A 22,787-nucleotide genomic window follows, 5' to 3' on the forward strand; every position below is an offset into this window, starting at 1 on the left:
CTATATTTCTATTTTCACATTGGTTGCTGGCCTTCACAAAGAGAAAGTTTGATTCCTCAGTGTGCTGCAATACCTTTCTTCAATACATCTTCATTTTAATGCAGTACAAGGGGCTAGACTTCTTTTTCAGAAAATCTTTCTTGTTTTCAGTATAGAGTAAGGGGAAAATTAGAAATATAATAGAAAAAGAAGGAAGTATCTTGCTTCAGGGCATGGAGTGATTGCCACCTAGGAAATGGTCAGAAAGGAAAAAAATTATCATGTAGAATATGGCACAGCTGGCTGTGTGCACTATTGGGCAGTATGATACCTGTAGCATCACCATTCATCTCCTTTGCCCTGGAGACTCAGCCTCCTCCTTAAAAACATTAATAATGGAGCTTTTGACTGGATATTTACATTGGGGAAAATAAGTGTTTAACCACTGCATGCAGCTGCAGGATGAAAATGCGGTGTGCCTTTGTGAAACTGGAAGGTGGAGGGCAGGTACAAAGCAGAAGGCTTGAGGCTGCTGCACAGTACCTGTCTGGAATAACAACTGTGCCCTGTGTGCTGCACAACAGCTGTGAAAACTAGGATGGGTTTTTGTGAGAGAGCTGGGAGGCAGGTGGGGGATACTTTTAGGATGGAGGGTTTGAGTGAACTCACAATGTGTTCCCTTTTAAAAACAATTGTTAGTTTTTCATGTGTTTTGCAAGGAAGGATGGTTGGTTTTGGTATTCTGTGAGGAATATGGGGGTAGGGAAGAGTGATTGGGCGCACTACAAATTTATGGAATTCTGCAGAGTAATACACCTCAGTCAGCTTGATGGATGTGTTTTGTTGGGATTTCTCTGTTATCAGGCAGAGATGAGAATAATGCACATGCCATATTTTGTGAGTTTTAAATTTGAGTCTTATTTGTGTTATGATACACAAAAAATGGGCATATTTGGACACTGGTGGTGATGTGGGCTGTGCTCAACATGTTTCTCACACTTTTCTTCAAGCTTTTAGCTTAGATTGTAGCACATCCTGACCCATTCTTTCTCTGCTCTGTAACAGTGATGTCTTCTTAGCCCCTTGGTTCTTTTTTCAATTTCTCTCTTACTTTATCTCACTCTGTTAGAAGCATTTGCAAAATCCCTACACTCTCATGTTTTCCTGACACTGACAACAAGGGGAAAGTGTAAGCATAAACTTTTTAATCATGAAATATAAACAGTTGTTGGTTGGTTTCCAAAACAGCAAAAATGGAAAAAGCAACTATATAAGTTTGGAAGGTTCCTTAGAAGTTTTAATTCAAGTCTTGTGAGATTTTGCTGTTGATAAATCTTTTCCAGTTTTCTTTCAATATTTTTCCAAGCTGGATTTCCTACCATGCTAGATTTGATTAGCACGGAGAGACTGTATGAGGCAAAAGGCCCTGAGCTCAGGTAAGTAATTAACCACAGCATTCAGAGAAGGTGAACATAGACAAGGCTGGTTGAGTGCTTGAAATTTTACAGGCAGCTTTTACCAGTGGATAAAACTCCCACTTTGTGTAGTGAACCAGCACCATTGGGATATTTTTGCAAACAGAGGGAAGATGGGGTTGCCATAATTTGTGATGTCGGCCTCCTGTTCTTCATGTGGTTGGAAGGACACAGATTCAATCCAGGAGTGACAGAGGAGGTGACCCTGACTTGAATGTCTCTTGAGAGGTTACTTTGTGTAACTAATATGTGCTTTTTTACAATCAGATTGAAGATGCAGACATGCTTCAAGTTTTCTGTGCAGTTAATTCAATGAGTGTAAGGAGGCTGGAGAGGTAACAATGTTTCTTCCCACTAATTTGCACTTTCAAGGTACTGTCTCCTTGTACTTTATGTGTAACCACAGTACTTTTAAACCACATTGATTAAGGTTCTACTGTTAAGTAAAGCCTTTTAAGATTTTCATTGATATCAAAAAGCCTTTATGAGGCCTTACTAAAGGAGGAAAAAAGCCACAATGAGCTTTTAACTGAAGAGAAAATGTCTTGCTAAGATTTGTCAAGATAACAAACTTGCACTGGTTTTGTGATTTAATTCCTTGCATGATCAAAATGCAGCGTGTACTTTGTAATGAGACCATTCAATGTTTACTTTTTAATAAACTCCCTTTTTTGTTAGCAACTCGGCTTTAATCCAGGGTGATGAAGAACAGGACAGCTTTAGGGTCCTCAGAAATGGGAAAATCTTGAAGAGACTCCAGCAGAACTGGTGCACAATGGATGTGAGGGAAGTAGTGTGGCTGGGAAAGACAGTAGCTGTAGAGGACACTGTGTCTTACCACGCTTCTGCTCTTGAACATTCTATGACTTGGGAGAAGCTGGAGAACTTGCTGGAGAATTTGCTGGAGAATTTGCTGACTTCCAGCCAAGCTGGTAGTATCTGTCACTGTGAAAAGAGAAAAAGAGGCTTTGTATGTCTTGAAATGAAGTAGGATTTATCTGTGAAATAAAGGGCTTTATCTGTTCCTTCCTCTTGGAAGGTGCACATGGCCTCATTCAGGGATGTCTGTGTGCTCTGTGGGTACCCAGTGCATAGGGACAGCATGATGATCCATGCTGGAGTCCTCTCCAGGTGACTCCTGGATTAATTACTTGTCCTGTAATTGCCAAGTCTTCATAGTTTTGTGTGGTTCAGGGATATCCTGCTTTCACCACTTCTCTGAACTCATTTCAGGAGGGTCTTAAGCAATGCAGGGACAGGAACAGGTCATGCACCCTTATTCTTGCTAAAGTGGGAGATAAGGGCTCCAGCTGGGCTTCAGAAAGCATGGAGACCACTGGGACTGTCTAGAAAATACACAGTGTGGTGACTCTTGGAGTAGGTGAACACAAAGAGGCAATAACTGGTAGTGTGCCAAGTGCTAAGTGAGGAGGAGACAGCTGGGCCACTGTGACCCTAATACAGGTCACTTGCATAAACAGAATGGCAATCTGAGACAAGATGCAAAGCTGTGTGAGAAGGGAACTGGAACCAAATTACTTTGGTTCACAGGTGTGAGTGAGATAAATATTATTGTGATGTAATATTTTTGTCAACAAAAATCTCTATTGATCCCAAAAAGAATAACAAGGTAACTCAGCAGTTATTTTAATATAAGAAATTATGTTCTGGGGACATTTTTAAAAAATGAAAATGCATCTGTTTATATGCTGATATTAGTTACTTTGAAAGGCCTTAAGTGTTTTCAGGACTTAGTGCCACTGCTCTTTAGATTAGAGACTCTATTTTCAGCACACCAGTTGCTGACAGGACATTGTGCCAGTACATTGTCAGCATTCAGTAAAAGTAGCAATAATAAGTTAAGCAGAACTGCATCTCTCAATAGAGAGATGAATAGGAGGCTCTCTAAGCATACCCAGAAGGTTTAGACAGAAATTATTTTGATGGAATTGTTTGCAATTTATAGAAAAGGGAAATGCTTAGCAATATCCCAGGACTGCTGCAGGCAGTGGGGCAGATGCAGAGATGACTAGGTAGACTTTTACTTAGATTGCAATAACTCTTAGCTGTGTCCCAGGGTTATGGAGCCCTGCAGCTGGAGGTATTATGATTAGGTAAGATGTAAATCTTAAATCCTGACCATTTGTAGCTGGTAGAATTTAATAGCTTCTTTTGTTCAGAGCAGACTTCACAACCCTAATAACTTGCTTGAATCCTAATATCAGACATTCCTTATCATTTTTTGGTGAAGGAATTTTTATATTCTGATCAATTGCAGTCTACTCTTGGTGAACACTGTTAAATAGCTGCTTTGTTCATTCTATTAAAAAGTAAATGGTTCCTTTCTGAAGTTTTTCCTGTAGGAGATAGAAGTTTGGATTTGTACCCATCATGTTTAGAACTCTTTGAGATAAGAGGCTCTGCCTGTTTCACAGTGCATCCTCCCACACCTGGAGATAGAGTGACAGGTGAATGAAACAGAAAGATATGAGAAAAGAGTGTGCTGACACAATATACAAGGTGAAACTGAGCTGGCACCAAGGGAAAAAAATAATGACTTGTTCGGGACAATGGCAGTGAACTTCTTCTACATCCACCCAAGGACCAGGAAGATTCAAACCCATCTCTGGCCTGCATCTCTGGTGGTACCTCCTTCTGCTGTGAGGCTGCTCATAAACACAAAATGCTCCCCCATGAGGTCACTTGTTTATCAGGGTGAGGAGGAACTAATGGTAAATGCTGCTGCTGTGTGCACTTTTCTCTTCATCCTGGGCTTATGACTGCAAAACTGAAATACAAAATGATCAGGCTCTAACATTCCCATGGATGTGATTCGTTTCTGTGAGTTCATTCTTCTATTTAGAGAAAGATATTGCTGCCCTCCCTTCTGCACTGACACAGTTGCCAAAATAACCACTCTTACTAACTGGCAGCTTTAAAAGCCAGCCTGCAGCTGACTTTGAAACAGAAGGTCAGCAAAGGGAGCAACAGACTTCAATTCAGAGCTTTAATGGGAGCCATTGACCACAGCAAAAGGCCTTGACTGGAGTGTCTAGAGTGTGCTTTGCACAGGCCAAAAAGTCACTTTCATACTCTTTGAACCTTTTGTATAAACCTATATATTTTTCACTCTGTGGATTTCAAGATGAATGTGCAGCCGTGTGCTAGATGTGGCTATGGGGTTTACCCTGCTGAGAAGATTAACTGTATAGATCAGGTCAGTTCTCTTTCTTTATCATTTTGGACTATAATAAATGTACAGATTGGCACTTCTAACACTGTGCAAATCTCTTGGTTCCAAAAGTTCTTTGCTCATAACTGGGTTCAGAACTGAAATGAATTAATAACATGTATATATTTGAAGAAAAAATATAGTCAGATTCATTAAATGAAGGGTAAGGATCAAAAGTGAGATTTTAAACTTAGAAGAATAATAATAATGAAATACAAATCATGTCTGTTTGGTTTCTCTTTTGTGGCGTGTCCAGACGTGGCATAAAGCCTGTTTTCACTGTGAAGTATGCAAGATGATGTTAACTGTAAACAACTTTGTTAGCCATGAGAAAAAGCCTTACTGTCAAGCGTAAGTGTATTTCCTTTTTTTCCTTCCGTTTTATTTTTTTAAGCAAAAGTTTGATTTGGCTAGTCATTTTAATAAAATGGAAGATCACCTGTCAGTGATCAGTCTGTCCTGTGTGTGATGTGAAATTAGGTACTGTCGGTGCCTTCATGCATATCTTTGGATTTACATGAATCACAAATGGTGGGAAACTCTTTTTACCATGCATAAAGCTTCCTTATTTGGCCAGTGTGTTAAAAGATACCAAATCAAGTTCCATTTCAGTATCATGGGAAGAAAATAAAACCAACCACAAAATTCAGTGCTTTCGAAATCAGTGGTTAAGAGTTAACAAGGTTGAGCTAATCATAAGGAAAATGTATAAAATGCAGATTTTGGAGTTGGTTTGTTCTAGGAAGTTTTTATTTTATAATGATCAATTCCTGTCAAATTTGTCAGCAGAAAAAGGAGAGATGACAGTTGTTTTTTATTCTATTATTCTCTTTTGTTATTAGAAACACAGCATTGATATGATGATCATTAAAATTAATTTTGCTCTAGGCACCTACTCTTTACAGTAATAACTTGAATGTAATGTAAGATCTCTGTGTGAGTGGGGGAAGAGATGTGTATAGAGGGGTGGAGGCTGGTATTGTGTTTTTCAGTGCTCAAAGAGAACCTTTCTGGTGGGCTGTCTGATACATTCCTAATATCCTTTTACACTTTCCCTTTTCTAGGCACAATCCAAAAAACAATGCATTCACCAGTGTATATGAAACACCAATAAATATGAATGCAAAAAAACTGTCAGAAGTGGTAAGTGAGGTAAGAAGCTTGAGGGTCAAATGTGTTTGTTCTACATTTTGATAACATATTGATAACGTCTCTTGTTTTGTAAGTATAAATACGTGCTTTTTACTCACCTTCCTGTAAATGATTCAAACCTCAGCTGGGTTTCAGTCATAACTTTTTTCAATGTGATTACTCATGTGAAAGCAATCTTAGATCTGGATTTCCTTCTGCTCTCAGAAGGAAAAACTGATTGGAGCTGCTCACCTGTATATCTGATAATCTACACGGAAGCACAGTTCACCTAAACTGCCCAGAGCTGTGCAAACTTAGTGACTAAGCTGGGTTTCACAACCTCAGGAAGCAAGAACAACCAACTTGCTTTGTGATCTCATCAGAAACTGCTACAAAACATCAGATAAATTATAACCAGGTGGGACGCACGCAGAAGTTCCCATAAATACTTTGTTGAGTATTTCCGCTGGACCTGAGGTGGGAAAGCAGCAGGGCTGGGCAGCTTGGCAGGGTTTTGCTGGAGGTGTTTTTTGGGGATGGAGGCGCATCCCCGCTGCGGGCTCTGCCCTGCCTGGTCCGGCCCCAGGGCCGCTCTGGTCCCCGGGCATTCCCAGTGCCACCCCTGCATTGATTCCCTCCAGACACATCATCCTCAAACCTGCACTGTGAGGGGTCTGGTGAAATAAAATATACAGGGATGCCCAATTATCAATGGCTACCTCACTCCTCTGCCTAATGCTGTTTTCTTGAATGCCACATCTTTCTATAGTCTAAAACAACATTACTTGTGAATACATTTTACAGTCAAAGCAATGTGTTTTGATGTGATTAGCATCACTAAAATTAACAAAGAAAGTTGTATTTCTTGGATTGTGGCATGCTGAATTCATTCAGATGTCCTGTATTAGCTGTTAAACCTTGATGCACATGAACAGCCTTTGTCAGACACTATAATTTATCATTTTGTACAGCGTTCTTATGCCTCAGTTTTTGCAGTATCATGGGCTGTAACTATTTCAGCAATGACTATCACACTTACTTTAAACTGTGTGTGACAGATCTGCTCAGGAATGAGTTCGGGATTACTGCAGGCTCTATTTCTGGTTTAGGCAGTGATATGAGACTGATACTTCCAGTGCATGTGAGTACACAAGCCAGAGAAATTATAGCTCAAAGATCACTTTCCCTTGTTTTACACACCTTAAACACCTTCTGTCCTTTTCAATCACATAATGAGGTTCTGTTCCAGAGAGAAAATTGCTAAGGGTAGTAAAGAAGCTGATTCTGCAGTACCTGCTTAAAGGGAGTACTTCTGTAAAAAATTTGAGAGTAGGAAATTTTTTTGCTAGTAAATGTATAAAATAATGATAATTTGGGAAAAGGTTTCTCTTGCTACTATGGAAGCTTGTTCTTTTTATATTGAAGTTTATTTCTGATGATGCAGAAAATAGAATATTTGTTCAATCCCAACCTGATGTTCTCACATAAGTCTTGAGACATCAACAGGGATGCAGAAATAAAAATTAAGTCTCTCAATACAGAATTTCTGTATTAGCAGGCAAATTATTCAGCTCTCTGCACCTCTGTGCTTAATTTATAAATGGGAATAATGGTACCTGTGCTCAGTAACATTTCTGTCCCGTCAGTTTAAATTCTCTACTCCGGGTAGAGAGTGAGTTGTATAACAGATCTGTGATTTCAGTTGGATTTCTTCTACATGTTAACATGATAAAAGTAGCAGTAGGAATATAATGACCCAGGACTAAATATAGTAGTCATTTACATATGCACAGTTAGAATATGACACTTTGTGTACACTGTGCAGGGAAATAGGAGAGTATTATAATATTGCTTATTTGGGAATAGTTTTTTCATGTAATGCATTGACACATCCTGTTAAACATTTCTTAGGGATTTCAATTTTCATAGATTATTTCTTCCAAAAGTATTATCTAAATATCAAATTATTCTTTCAGAATGTCATGCCAGGTCTCAGGTGTAATATGCAGCTCCTATACTGGCAGAAATCTTAGGGAGAAGCTGGGGTGGACTATAAAACAGAGTTTTGGCCTTGGGGCTAAATGCAATCATCACCTTGCCTCTCTTCTTATTCTTCTCCAAAGGGGGTGAGTGTTACTATGCACTAAGAAACTACTAAAATGGGTCCTTATCTTTTCTTTTTAGATAAAATATCGAGAAGAGAGCGAACAAATCAAATCAGTCTTTCAGTGGGATTTAAGGTCCAGAGAAATTGAAAGTGTCTATAAAGCCCAACAATTGGCTACCCAGGTAAGAAATATCCCTCGAGTCTCTCAGCCAGCAGCCTGCAGGACACCAAGGGTTGGCCCTGGCTGTCCTGATTGTCAGGGGTTACCATGACATTTCAGTGTTAAAAATAAAGCCTTTGCTTCTCATTTTTCCAAACTTTTCAAGACAAAATAGCTCAACTATAGCTTAGGATAGAATAATCAGAAGGTGAGGAAGGAAGAGTGTGTCTGTAGTCAGCTGTTGGGGCTGCTGCATGTACAGCCACAGTCTGTGTGTCTTCTCTCTACTGGCACTGGAGCGTCACAGCAGGAGATCTGATTCCCAGGGGGTGTTATTTGAGTTTCACTCCAGGATCCTAGATCCTGTCATCTTGATGTCAGTTCTTGCTGTACAAGTTCTGCCTTGGCACTCTGAAGGGATGTGAAATGTAGGCCTTGTGCTGCACAATTTCACTTCCACTGCACTGTGTGCTTCCTTTTTTTTTTTTTCTGTTAGATCAGCTGTTTGAGTGCTAAAACCAGGGTGAAGATAGGTATTTATTTAGTTCCTGTTTTGTAGAATGCTTACTATGCTGCCTATGGGGAAGGAAAATCATGGTACCCAGGAACAATCCCAGATCCTGAGATGGTCAAGATAACACAGGCACAGAAGGCTCTGAGTGATGTAAGTGGACTGGTGTTTAGCTTTATTTTCATGGTCTATCCTATTCTGAAGACTTACAAATACATGAAAGTCAGGCTTTGGTAAGAAGTCACCTCCAGGCCTTTCAGGAAGGGTATCTGGAGGGTGTGTCTGTTAAGATGTTGCCGAAGGAGAGACTGACACGTTTATTTCTGTCAATAACAATACTTAGCCATGTAAGGAATTAAAGTCACATAAGAGTTCTGTTGCCATCACACATTTACATATTTATATAACTCAGAAACACTTCAACTGCTGACCAAACTGAGGTGATCTGATCTAGGAGGCAGTGCTCTTCCTCTCACTAGAGCAGGACTCATGATGGAAAATGTGTTGTATCTTCCACAGACCAGACTTTTCACTGACTGAATTTCCATGACTGATGAAAATCACTTCTAAATTATGACTGTGTCCATACAATAGGTTGGTGACCTAATCAGCATAGGAAATTAACAGTGGATAATTGATACAAATGAGAAATGTTTTCTGTTGTATGTAGGAAATAGCTGTAACTAACAACTTACAAAGTGGAAGTTCTTTAATTTGTTTTCTTTTGAATAAAGTGATAGACACCTTTAGGAAGCAGGCAAGAAAAGAAGAATCACATTCAACTACAGTGGATTCTTCTCTAATAAAAAAAATTAATCTTCTAGTTTCAATATACAGAAGACTTTGAGCCACGAAGAGGCAAAGGCAGCTTCCCTGCTATGATCACTCCAGGTTATCAGGTTGCTAAGAGAGCCAGCCAGCTAAGCAGTGATGTAAGTCACAAGGGTTTTTAATTATATTTTACACTTCTGAATTTGGAGAATCCTGGGTTCAGGCCATTCAGTTGAGATGTTAGATTCTGTGGTGAATATTTGTTATACTGTTACAAAGTGAGAAAATGTTAACATGAAGCAGAAAACAAGGTTAATAAAGTACTTGGCCTGGGAGTACAAATCATATAGAATAAGTGACAATGTAGATATTTCCTGGAAAATGTAGCAACTTTTGCATAATTTATCACATCCTGAAAAAGATTGTGACTTGCACTGAAATATTAATTTAATTCATTACCTTTGCTTTCCCATTAGGGCTTTATTCATCAGATTATTTACATTTGACATTTTTCACTTTATTATTTGGAATTGGGTTGGACTCAATGATCTTTAAGGTCTCTTCCAACCTAGTAATTCTTTGAATTCTGTGAATTCTGTGAAATCAAATAGCTGTAAGATTGAAATTAATTCATATACAAGGTACTTTAAATTTATGCACAGAAAATTGCTTGTTAATTTAAGAGAGATTCACATGAAAATATATGTAAAAATCCCTAAAAATTATTTTAAAGTATTGTATTATTTTGTGCAGATAATATCTACATTGTCATTGCAGTATGATCTTGGGACATTAATGACTATTCTCATGGTATTTTAATCAAATGTATGGCTCACATAAATCAAGTAAAAATTTGAATATCTGGGTCCATTTCTGTCTGGTTTTGGTATTCACTTTAAGGAAATTGGGGCTTAAACATATGGATAGCTTGACTGTGGAGAGTGGAGAGTGTCATGACTGTTGTTGCTCATTTTCTCTTGAAGCTTTCTGATAGGAAATGTACTTTTGCTGCTTATTGGGTGTAATATGGATATATATGTTTTCCTCTTCAGGTGGAATATAAGCGTGGACATGAGGAGAGAGTTTCAAAGTTCACCTCTGTTGTAGACACTCCAGATATACTCCATGCAAAGGCTGGAGCACATCTTGCAAGTGATGTAAGTAGAACAAAATAGATTGATCTGGTTTTGGCTATGCAAGTGGTTCCTGGGGTATTTATAAATTACTTGAAAATATGAACACAAAGAAAAGTAAAAAATTAATATTTCAAAGGCAGATTCGTTTTACCTTTAAGCATATAATACTTTCAGTTGCACAAACCACATTCAATTTGAGGCCATTTTAGGCTGTCAGAACAGAAGCTGGGGCACCAGTCTGCTCCATACCCAGCAACTGGCTGCCATGAAAAGCAAAGAAAGAAGCTGCCTGACTCTAATGTAAATAGAGCATGCATCTTGCAGACACCTTAAGTATTTTCTTTAAACAACTCTCTTCATCCTACACTATGAGCAAGACAAAGGGTCTGTGCAGAAGTTGTGTGATTGTGCAGTTAAAGACCAAATTGCAAAGATTCAGACTTCATGGTTCATCTTCCTTTTGGCAGATGACAGCCATGGAGCACCTGACTCTGCAACTTTAAGGATTGATTAAGTGTGCAATCAAGATACATTTGCTCTAATTGCTCCTTGAACTGTCTTGAATTTTTACAGTTGAAATACACAGAAGACTTTGAAGAACGGAAGGGAAAAGGCAGCTTTCCTGCTATGATCACTCCAGCTTATCAAATAGCCAAGAGAGCAAATGAATTAGCCAGTGATGTAAGTGTCCAAAGAAAAGTCTCTTTTGGGGAAGAAAATATTAAACTGTCACACAAATTTTGAATTGAAACATTTACTGGCAGAAATTCCATGAGCATGGCATACTGATCTTCACTCACTTTCTTTTCCTTTCCAAACATAACAAAACCACAACACCCCTGAACTCTTTAATAAGCACCATAGAAGGACATCAGTGTTCCTTCAAAATGTACAGTTAATTGTGCTTTGTTTTTGGAAACTGAAAGAAAAGCTCTTATTTTTCAGTAAAGTATCATATGGAAGAACATATAACTCAAAGGAAGTGAATTTAAAACATTTTTAAGAGTCATTGAGGAAAATAAGAGATCTGTTATTTTGAAGGTAAAAGCAACTGACGCTAAAACAATTACATGTTTTTATTTGCCTTTGATTTGTGGAAAACCCTTCACTTTTGTCAGCAAACACACATGGTGATTAAAGGGCAGCATCAGGTTACAGGCATTGTTTTGACTTCAGCAAATGTAGTGAAAATCTTGGTCTAAACTTGAAGGTTGATTGCCTAAAATTCCCTTTATCACTGGGGATAATGCATCTTTCAGAAACAAACCCAATTATTGCTGGGGTTCAGGTGACCCTGTGGTAAAAAAGTGCTCTGTGGTAACCATGAATTTGCATTACAATCAGTTCTATTTTTTTAAACTGCTGGAGCATCAGGGATTAGCCACTGTCAAGCAGGTGTTGCTGAACACATTGACCCAATGTTCTGGGTTGAAATGGCAAGTCCTGTGTTCCTAGTGCATTATTAAGTACACCACTAGTTCTGTTTTTATATCTTCAAGTGGCATGTTTGACTTGTGCAGGTTGGTGGCAATGGGAATTTTGACAATCCTTTATTGACAACATGTGCATGCCATTGGTTGTTATTTATTGTGCAGCATCTGTGAACCAGACTAAGCTCACCCCGATTATTCCTTTCCTTTTTCTCCTGTTAGGTGAAATATCATCAAAGATATGAAAAAGAGATCAAGGGGAAAGCCAGCCATACAGCTGGAGCAGATGTTGCTTTTGCAAGAGAAAATGCAGATCAGTATGGACAGGTATGCAACATCCAAGGGATAGCCATGCTGGTGTTGTTCATGGCTGCAGCTGATTGCTCAAGGCTTCAGAAACTGGTGACACCTATTTTCACTTTGTTTCCTGTGTGAGAAAACAAGGTTTCAAGGGAAAGGATGGTGTGCAAACAGCACTGTGCTCGTGAAGTGTAATGTATCTGTCACTGGCACCTGAACATGTGACTGCAGGGTGGCTGCACTGTCAGTGCATGACCCTTATGGTAGGGCCGTTGCTAAAGACTGACCTTGGCAAATTTATCTGTGTGCATGCACACACTCTGCATTTCTATTGTGGTGTTGTTATGTATCACACTGAAATGTGCTTACTCAAGGAAATATTCCCATTCCATGAATAAGGAAATTCAGTCAGGAGAAAAGCTAAAGGGTTGTGAAATGGTAGAAAGCTGGCAGATAGGTGTCTTTTCCCTGTGGGTATTTTCACAAATCTTAGGAGCTTTGCAGCTCTAAATATGTGTGAACAGCACTGAATCTCTTAGACACACAATCTCTTAGATTTCACCTCCCCTGCAAAAGGGGAATTATAAACCTGACAAGCTGTAGCTCTGTATTTGTGGAACCAGATGGGCTTTAGTGCTGTTTTGGTCAGTGGCATTCCTTTTGCTTATGTTTCATTTTTAAGGGAATACAATTGGTTTTGTGGTTGCCCAAAATGCACCCAAATTCCAATTAGGTTAGGGCAATAGCTATATAGAACTGAATGGAGCTAAATGGAATTTGAAAGGAATTGAATAGTGGTGTTGTATAAAGAAAACTATACGGTTAATCTCAGGGGTTTTTGTCCTGCTCCTCAGTAGGTCCATATACTTTGGAGAAATGAAGGAATAGGGGCTGTATTTTCCTAAAACCTTTGGTATTTTACATTTCTTCACTTCTTCAGTTGAAATCTACATTTAGTATTCTGTGGAAAGCAAACCATCCTTGAAGAATATGGGTTTAGAATTGTAGCAGTGAACCTTCAATTACTTCTGTCTTTTGAACTGCTACAAGTTTTAATGGGAATAAACAAATAAAATGAATTTGAAAAAGCACTAATTACATTTCCAAGCATTAGAATGCTTCTGTTTTAGAATTAATTTAAGTTTTCTTTCTTTGAAAGTGTCTTTGAAACTTCAGTCATGGACTTCAAATTTGATTTGAGTTTTAATCTTTATAGATTGGATACTGATATTATTAGCCAAATGACACAGAGTCACAGAAATTAATGGATCTTTCTGAGTAAATTGTGACTTAACATGGGTAAAGGGATTAGATTTCTAACTGTTGAGATCATTAACAATGAATTGAGTGTACATCAGACAGATATATATATATCTACATGCATATTTATATATATAACATGAGACAATTTAGGAATCTCACGGTAAAATTCCTGTGCTGAACATCTGTTTTGTTCATGTTTAAAAACCAGAGAGTGGCTAAAATAGTTTTCTGAAACTTTGAATATATGCACAATATTAGAAATGATATTAAAATGTATTTAAGACAGTTAGACTCAAAAGACAGGTTGGTTTGGGGAATTCAGACTCATTAATGGTATTTTTAGAAGCTAACTCAGCTGATTATTGAACTGTATTTTTTTATTTTCTGTGCCTGTTTATAGAATAATTTATTGCCCTTGTAACTATTGTTCACCAGTGTGCATCATAATGTCCACAAACTTGTGGTGTGACCTATTTTAAAACATCGATGGTGCCAAAAATGACCTACAATGGATGGTTTTGCACTGAGAACACACAAAAGAGATATTCCAGATATTTGTAGCCATTCCTATCTGTGCTCTCCATTGCATTCTTGACATGCATTCTATTCATGGCACATTCTATTTTCACTCAAACTGCCTCTTTATTACAAAAGATTTACAAAATATTGCAGGGAAGACACATTGCACATTTTCTCACTTGTTTGTATTCTTGTTTGTGCTCCATACTCTCCCCAGATCTTGCCATAGAAGGCTTTGAGATTATTGTCTATTACATTTAAAAAAATCCCCAGTATTTTGCAGTTAAACCATCTAAATGGCTTTCAAATTGTCAGATATTTACACATAAACTTATGTATAGATGGGTTAAAGGGTGTTGCTTCCACAACAATTGGCGTTTTTTTGATCAGACAAATGGAATCTTTGATTTTGTTCACTAAAGAGTTTGGCATTTTGATATCTAGGTATCTCTGCTTCATTTATTAATCCCTCTTCAAAATACATCACTGCACTAGTGAACTATTATTTTTTGTCAATTATGATGTGAAAAATGACCATGGAAAGATCAAACACTTCCTGTAACACCACAAAGGAAGGCTGATCCTATGTTAAGCTTGTTAACTTTAAGCCATTGAAGTTTAAAGTGTAAAGCTGAAAGTTTAAGTTAGCCTGGCTAACCAAGCCATTAGCTATTTCTATAAAATTCCAGGAAAACATGTATTGACAAACAGAGAGGCAAGCAGATATCATCTCTGTGGGAAATGAGGTGAGAGCAGAATGATGTATGTCATTGTACACTTGAATGCTATCTTTACCACAGCTAATAGCTACCTAAATTTCTCTTGGAATGCAACACAGGTAGCTTCAGAGGCATAGGTAATTTAACAGGTCAATTTATTCTTATATTTTGGTTATTTTTCATTTAAAAAAAAAAAAAGTCATTGAAGCTATGAACCTTCCTACTAACAAGGACTGTGGGGCTTTGTAAAATAACCCATGGCCCCACCTGCTCATGTGTGATGAGTAAACGATCTGAATTTTCTTCAGGGATATATGGATGAGTTTGAGGAACGCAGAGGGAAAGGAAGCTTTCCTGCTATGATCACTCCAGCTTATCAAAATGCCAAGAAAGCAAATGAATTGGCAAGTGATGTAAGTATGAAATCTGAATCAATACAATTCATAAACAATTAAAAACAGCAGTTTGTCAGAGCAGTGCCTGGGAGGAGGATGCTAAAACTGCACTTGAGAAGTAAACAAACGTGACATTTTGCTGCATTGCTGGGAACTGGATGGCTCAGGGGATTAATAATATCCATTAATAGAAGGGGGCACAGCTCCAACTTGCATGAGGGAGGAGATGGATGTAGCAACTAATGGGGATCCCTACTGTTAGGTTAACCCTCCTGGCAAATCTGCACCTGTATTATTAATGAAACCTTCAACTGCCTTAATCATCCTGTGGACTACTGTGGTATTCCCAGTAGTGAATAAATGGAGGATGAATGAACTGTACTGGTTTTGATATTTTGATGTATCGTGCCTCCAGCACAAAGCAAGTCATATGGAGGAAAAGAAGCAGAGAGTATGACACTGTCACTTCACAAAAGTGAGCTTATTTCTGGGATGTGATCTTTGGTTTTGGGTGGTAAACTGAAGAAGTGACAAAGAGGTGGTGGTGTGTTATTCCTGCATCCAGCCCATCCATTAGAGGGCCTCAGCCCTATTTGGGGAGACCATTTCTGGCAGTGACAAAAAAATGGGTCAGTCTGTAGGTCAGTACCCTGTGGCTGCTCTGAAGGGCTCCTGTGAGTGACAACTTTTGTAGTGTGGGCACCTGTCCCCGCTGGGGCTGCCTGGGCTGATGAGCTCAGTCTGTCTTCTGGGGAGATAACAGATGGTGGAGCCTTTCAGCTTGTGTTAGTGTGGGCTAGACATGAGCAATAAACTGGAGGGAAAGGATCAGTCATGTTCTGTTACCTGAGCTTATCACTGAGAGAATATAAAACACCTCAAATCTTCCGTGACCAATCCCAGTTTGATGACAAACTCAGTGATCCCCTGTTTAAACATGAAATATTTAACTTTTCCAGATAAAGATCACAGTTTCATAGGTTTTGAAAATGCTAATGGTCAGTAGTTTCCTCATTAATTTAAAATACATGGAGTGAAGAGGAGGATTGCTTCATGGAAGTAACATTTGCACACTACAGTACTTACCAACTTTCCTTATAGTTTTAAAGCCTGAGGAAATGTGTGCAGACTTAGAAAATAAAAAACCCAAACCACTTCGCATTTCAGTTCATGTAAAATAATTTATAAAATTATTTTACCTCTCTTCACCCATCCAAGTCCAATTTATGTCAAAAACCTGATGTTTAAATTTAATTTAGAAATCCCTTATTTCAATCTTGATTTCGTAGAGAAATATAATTCCCTTGAACACACTAAAAGTACAAAAAGATAGAGCTTTTTAAAAAAGCTGCTTTCTACAAAAGGAAAAGTTTGCAGACTGCTTGATGACTATCAGTAATCCTCTGACTAAAATTAAGTACTGAGGATTAACTTCATTAATAGAAGAGCACACAAGCTCCAGCCAAGAATCTGCAAGTAATCTCTTCAAGCTATGAACAACAGCCACTGCTGTTCAGTCTATGTCAAAAATTTATAAAAAATGCTATCTAGTAAAATGTTTTGAGAGGGACTGTGCAGGGCTATGGGGTTATATTTGTTTTATTCAAGGTAGTAAATACAGTGTTTCAGCTTGGCAAGCTCCATTTACTTATCAAAGCATGCACAGGAAAGATATTATCCTGACTCATGAAGCCACTCTAAATAGTAAGGATAAAAAGATGCACATCTATTTTATAATTCTCACTACTTCTTTTCAGATAAAATACAAGAAAGATCTTTCCAAGATGAAAGGTGCAGCTCACTTTCACTCCCTAACAGCTGAAGACAACTTGGTCCTTAAACAAGCCCAAAGTGTTAACAAGCTTGTCAGTGAGGTAAGGGCTTGAATCGATCTCTTAACAAGTTTGGGAGCAGCTCATACAAACATCTGTGTTTGATGAGTAAGGAGTGCAAGTTAAAAAAAAAAAAGCTGTTGTTCTTACTGCATTGTACATAACAAAAATCATCTGTGTGTAGCACAGCAACTGGAGAGAAAAGCTCAACCACAGATCTTTAGGTGCTGCATTCTGGCCCTTCCAATCATCTCTATGAAAGTGTGGGAAATTAACCCCAGGAGAGTGATTCTAGTTCTGACCATGTGAAGAATTGAAATCTGAAAAAAACCCACCCCAAACCTGAATTATCCTTTTTTTTATATGATATTAAGATATAAAGCTTTAGGATGAATTTGGTGTGTACCTTAGAGTGTCTCAGAGGGTATTCTAATAATCAAAAAATAAGAAGAGAGACAAAATTTAAACCATTCTGGTTATGCAGATTTCTGTTTTCTTCCATCCTGTGAAAGACTGTGAGTCACTGATAATTGATTCTTTTTCTGCTTGATAAGGGAAGATTGCAAGAGAATTCTCAGTAGATTCTGAATTATTAATTTATTTATGGTGTCATATCAGCTATAAAACTATTAATAAATGTGAGTTTCTAGAACTTCCCCATGGCACTTTATAAACTTATACTCTTGAGATGTCAAAGTATAAAACCTTCAATAATGAAAAACCCCTGGAAGTAGGGCTGGAAGGGGCCTCCTGGGCCAATGATTCCTGGCTCCTGCTGCTTCAACACAGCACTGTATAATCCTCCTATTCCAATTTCCAGCCTACATTTATTCCTGTCCACTTTATTACCACTGTGTTTTGTGCTAGCGTTGCCCTTTAGTTTAAAAAGTTCTTCTCCCTGCATGGTTACTTTTCTGAGAGGTTTACAAATACATCATTTTCTTCTCTCTGCCTTTGATTTCCTCAGCTAAGCAAGCTGAGTTCCTCTCATCTCTCAGTCTTTCACTGCAGCTGTTACAGACTGAGTTCCTTAAACAGGAATGACTGTAAGAGTACAAAAGCTCTTGCTGAGGTCTTGCTGAAATTTGGTACATGGCACATTTGTACATGTTCATTTGCTGCATGCTCACCTTAGAATTTCTTTGTATATCATTGTTTTTGTTAATAGTTTCCCTCCTGTCACTGTCTTGTGTAGTTTTCAGAGGATGAAATTGCATTTCTTTTGCCTGTGAAATGAGAACTGAGTATATGAATATTCTCTTCATATTAATTTTCATCAGATGCCATCTGATGAACACCATGTGTCAAAATCTCTGAACAGTGGGTCTGCCTAATAAAAAGTGTGTGAAGGAACTTGATAGAGCAGATTAAGGTTTTACCATAGCTTCCCATTGTGCATTTTTGTCACTAAGGTGGAGTACAAGAAGGATCTTGGAAACAACAAAGGCTACAGCATGAACTACTGTGACACTCCACAATTCAAGAATATGAGCAAGATCTCAAAATTCACCAGTGATGTAAGTTTTCAGTACCTGGTGTGTGGCTTGCTTGCCCTGGTAGCTGCTGGAATCACAGGTCATCTGTGAGTGTGTGTTTCATATAAATGTGTGCTGGAAATGTGATTATAACTCATTTTAGACTGTTTTTGTACAACACTTATCCTAATGTGTCCTGATGTATAGCTGGGGCTCGTTTCATTTAGGATTATGAAAAGAACTATTATGGTATTTGGAAGAGAGGTCATTTACCAGGTACTGCTGATCTAAAGAAGTAGCAGAGTTGTTTCTCTGGTCTGTCATAATTATTACTTATTTCATAGTGCATGTCCATTTCCTGACTGGACAGGTAGGCAGAAGATGCTTCACCAGAGTTTATGCCAGAAAGAAACATAATTACTGTGTGAAAATAATCAATGTTAATAGTTATACCTCTGGTTTCTCATGAAGTACAATTTTGTTTCATACTGCCTATTACCATTCTCTTAAATCCCAGTGGAGTAAATATTTTGCCATACAGTTGAGATGGCTGAATGATCATTTTTTTTCTTGTCAAATCCCCCACTTTGGGATTGGTGAAAGATGCACCAAAACAACCCAATTCTGTTCATTTCCTACTGTACAAATATTGTCTCCCTGGGACTTTGTTCTAGTATTTATTTCTAATGAAACACAGATGTATCTTCTTTCTGTAGCATTTAGGTGATATGAAGAGCAAGTAAATGATATCAGGTAGTAAAAGAAACTCACTGAGGGTTTTTGCTTTTATTTTTTAAAATACCAAGGCTGCTGTGGACTAATGAGTTCCTGTATTGGGGCAGCACTAGTAGACCAGATCTGTAACAATTTGTCTCCCTGCTGTAAAATATGGAAACTCTTAAAAGCTGAAACTCTTCACTAGAAAAGCTGAATATATTTTCTCAGAGTATTTTTATCTTTTTTTTGTTACAGCTTAAGTACAAAGAAACCTACCAGAATGAGATGAAAGGTCACTACGTGGGTATTGGCATGGACAAGAGGATGCTCCATGCCATGAAGGTTGGCAGCTTGGCAAGCAATGTGAGTCCCTTTTAATCACACTTGTGTGCTTGTGGCCTCCTTGTCTTTCAGTTTTTCCAGAATTAAGTTGATAGAAAACTTTAGATCATACTGTACTGGGGATCTGATGGATAGATATGTTGAGAAGAGGGGAAATTCTGGAAATCCTTTTGTACTGTTTTATGGCTCACTGTGTGGAAGAAGTTAAAATAAGAAATTTCAGTGATCTGGCAACATACTGAGATCCTTCAGAGTTCTTTGACATCAGTAGGATGCTGAAGGTTGTTTGCCACCACCCCCAGGGTCAGACCTTTGCTGGAAAAAACAGTCTTTAATGAAGATTTCTGGATTCCAATTTAATTTACTGGGTTAGTCAAGAAGCTATTTCATTACATACCATTCCTTCAAGTACATTATTTACAAATCTGTAAGAAGCTTGAGAACTAAGCAGAAAGATAAAAGAGATGTGTCATAGGTGGAAGTTAAGTTAATGCTCCCACTGTTGGCATTGGATTAATTGAGAAGCTGAAAAAGAATCAATTAGTGGCTAAACTATGCAAATAATTTCATTTTCTTTGTCACTCATGACATTGAACTTACTTTGTTTCTTGCATTTAATATTAATATTATTGTTTCCCCTTTCCTCTTGACTGATAATTATTCAAACAAATGACAGCTGAAAAAAAAAGAATGATTTTTTTTTGTTCTCCTTGTGTTTCAGATAGCCTATAAGTCTGATTATAAACATGATGGTGTTGACTACAATTACCCAGCTACTCTCACTCCTTCATACCAGACAACAAGAAAGTTGGTCCCTTTGAAAGATGTAAATAATTTTATGTTTTTGTTTTTGGCTTTTTCCCCCCTGTGACTTGCTCATCATCTCTCTGTAGGAGAGATTGTGATAGATTGCTTGTGTCAAATGATGATTTAATGATAGGAGCAAACAGCCACTGCTAACAAAGTTAAAGCAAAAAAGTGCAGTGTCAGGAGGTCTCAGAGCAGTACAAAGTGCTGCCCTGTCCTGTTGTTGGTGCCAGTTCAGCACAGATTGTAGAGTGATGAGAAATCTGTGACTTCTGTCCTATCCCAGCTCTGTGCTTCAAAAGTCTCACCACCCTGGGGCAGCTTCAGCAGCAGCATCAAGCACTGAAAGCACAGGGAGACTAAATTGTGAATCCTTTGTGAATTCCCTGGGGTTGGGGTTCCCCTTTGGAGGGGAATGGGCTGGTCACAGAACCTTCCTCCTCCTGAGAGAGGAGCCCCTGTGCCCCTGGCTGTGGGAAGGGAAAGTGTGATACCTTCACTGCTCACAAGCATTAAAAGCTTGACTGATCTCCTCCACCAGCTCAGCCTGTGCCTCAGTCAGGAGCACAGACACCAGGCATTGCTTAGAAACTCAACAGAGGAGAGCAGCAGCTCTGCAGGGCATTTCTGACTTCTTAAGGCATGGACACCCTGTCTTTACACTGGAATTGCAAAACCCAGGAGCATTATGCCTTAGAGAGGTCATGTTTATGCCCAGATTTGTCTCTTCCAAGACAAGGATGGTAGCATGAAGAGCTAGAATTGGGAGCCCTGATGTTTTTGGGGAGGTATTGGGTACACTTCAACTCTTAAGTTGAGCTCTTTCCTCTACAGCAGTAATTTCAGCTTTGCCTTTGTAAAAGCTGAAAACAGTAAAATTCAGTGTTTGATTGCCTACTGTGTGAGAGAGCTCTGTTCTTAAAGAGTTCAAGGTAATCATAAATTCATGTCCAAAATGTAAAAACCATTTCAGCAATTCCAGTGGCTCCACAATTGATAGTCAGTATCAGGGTTTGAAACACACAATTCCACAGAGACTCAGTTGCACCAGTCCTGATCTAGGATTTCGCATTATTCCCAGGATTTGTGCACTCCCAAATAATCAACATGCTTACTCTGAACTCCTTGAGGAATACACCTCTCTCATACACTAAGTAATCACAAGTAGCAATAAATACTCAGTTTCAGTTAAAAAGAAATGATCCCTTTCCATGGAATTAAAATTCTCTCTGTCTCTGAGGAAGAAAATGCACTGTTTTAAGTACCTTAATCACTTTGGACCTGTGAGATAATTCAGGCCTTTTTTCCTAGCTTTTATCATTCTGGCAGAATGAGGAAGTTTATGTGAGGATACAGGAGATAAGAAGGTTTGCATTGAAATAGTTTCAGTAACTCAAAGTCTCCAGAAATATGCTCCACTTTACTGGAAAGAAATGTTCTTAAGAAACTAGTTTTAAACAATGTGATTTGCAATGTTTGCAAAGTGGTGATTAACTACAGTGAATATTAATGAGGGCCTACAGAGAATAATAATTGTGTTTTGTAGTATAGCAGAGTTCTCCATGAGGCAGCAACAGGTTTGAAAGGAAGCATCGTATGATTTTTTTTTATCGAGCATAATTTGGGGCTTTATCATATTTCTTTTATAACTTATTGTTGTTGCTACCATATTAATGTGTTAGTAATTTAATGGGGTTCAGTCCTCTTGTTGGCTGACATTAAAATGACTTTTTTGTACTATAAGTAAGTATTTTTCTTTTCTCGACATCCACAAAAAACTCTGACCACACAGGGAAATTCTATGGTTAATTTATTACATTCAAACTCAGTAAAGACCAAGTATAAGAGGTTCATTTGCTCTACCCAGTGGTACACTGGACAGAACTCTTCATAGACAGTTACAATTAATCTTGTCTGATAAACATAAAAATTGTCTAGGTGATGGTTAAGAAAATGAGTTTTATAGCAGTGATTTGCAGCTGGTGCTGCATCTTTGTAAGAATTTGTGGGTTTGACAGGAAGGGATTATAAGTGAAGTGATTTTCAGAGTGGGATAAAAACTGTGACCTCAGACAGGGAAACTTTCAGGGCACTAACGCAGGTCTCATCCAAGAGATCCTGGCATTTTCCCTCAGCTCTATTTATTATGGTTTAAGTAATGTTTTATGCAGAGTATTAGTTAGCAAAACTTCATCTATTCAATCTTTCATTTTCCTGTCTGACCATTTCTTCCTTTACTAAATCTTTTTTTTTTTAAATTAGGTAAACTACAGGCAAAGCATAGACAAGCTGAAGTACAGCTCTGTGGCCAGCACTCCACAAATTGCTCAAGCCAAAATAAATGCACAGCAGATCAGTGATGTAAGTTCTCCCATTAGCCCCTGTTGTTTATTAGAATGATGGAATAATCTAATTTCATAGCATTTGTGTTTTATTCTTGACAGTTCTTCAGCAGATTCATAGCCAAACCAAGAATACAAATTAAA

At 38.2% G+C, this 22,787-nt stretch overlaps 1 protein-coding gene across 1 annotated transcript in view; it reads left to right on the forward strand.

The window, feature by feature from the left end:
* Positions 1–4,546: 4,546 nt before the first annotated feature.
* The window catches only part of NRAP (nebulin related anchoring protein), a 47,466-nt gene continuing 29,225 nt past the window's right edge, over positions 4,547–22,787 (forward strand). The window contains exons 1-15 of the mRNA XM_054637258.2: positions 4,547–4,671; positions 4,943–5,037; positions 5,751–5,838; positions 8,002–8,106; positions 8,644–8,748; positions 9,420–9,527; positions 10,419–10,523; positions 11,076–11,183; positions 12,155–12,259; positions 15,042–15,146; positions 16,886–17,002; positions 18,373–18,477; positions 19,408–19,515; positions 20,216–20,320; positions 22,564–22,662. Coding sequence (XP_054493233.2) covers positions 4,600–4,671; positions 4,943–5,037; positions 5,751–5,838; positions 8,002–8,106; positions 8,644–8,748; positions 9,420–9,527; positions 10,419–10,523; positions 11,076–11,183; positions 12,155–12,259; positions 15,042–15,146; positions 16,886–17,002; positions 18,373–18,477; positions 19,408–19,515; positions 20,216–20,320; positions 22,564–22,662 — 1,530 coding nt within the window. The 5' untranslated portion in view covers positions 4,547–4,599. The remainder of the gene's footprint in view (positions 4,672–4,942; positions 5,038–5,750; positions 5,839–8,001; positions 8,107–8,643; positions 8,749–9,419; positions 9,528–10,418; positions 10,524–11,075; positions 11,184–12,154; positions 12,260–15,041; positions 15,147–16,885; positions 17,003–18,372; positions 18,478–19,407; positions 19,516–20,215; positions 20,321–22,563; positions 22,663–22,787) is intronic.

The sequence above is a fragment of the Agelaius phoeniceus genome, chromosome 9 (assembly GCF_051311805.1).
Source record: "Agelaius phoeniceus isolate bAgePho1 chromosome 9, bAgePho1.hap1, whole genome shotgun sequence".
NCBI lineage: Eukaryota > Metazoa > Chordata > Aves > Passeriformes > Icteridae > Agelaius > Agelaius phoeniceus.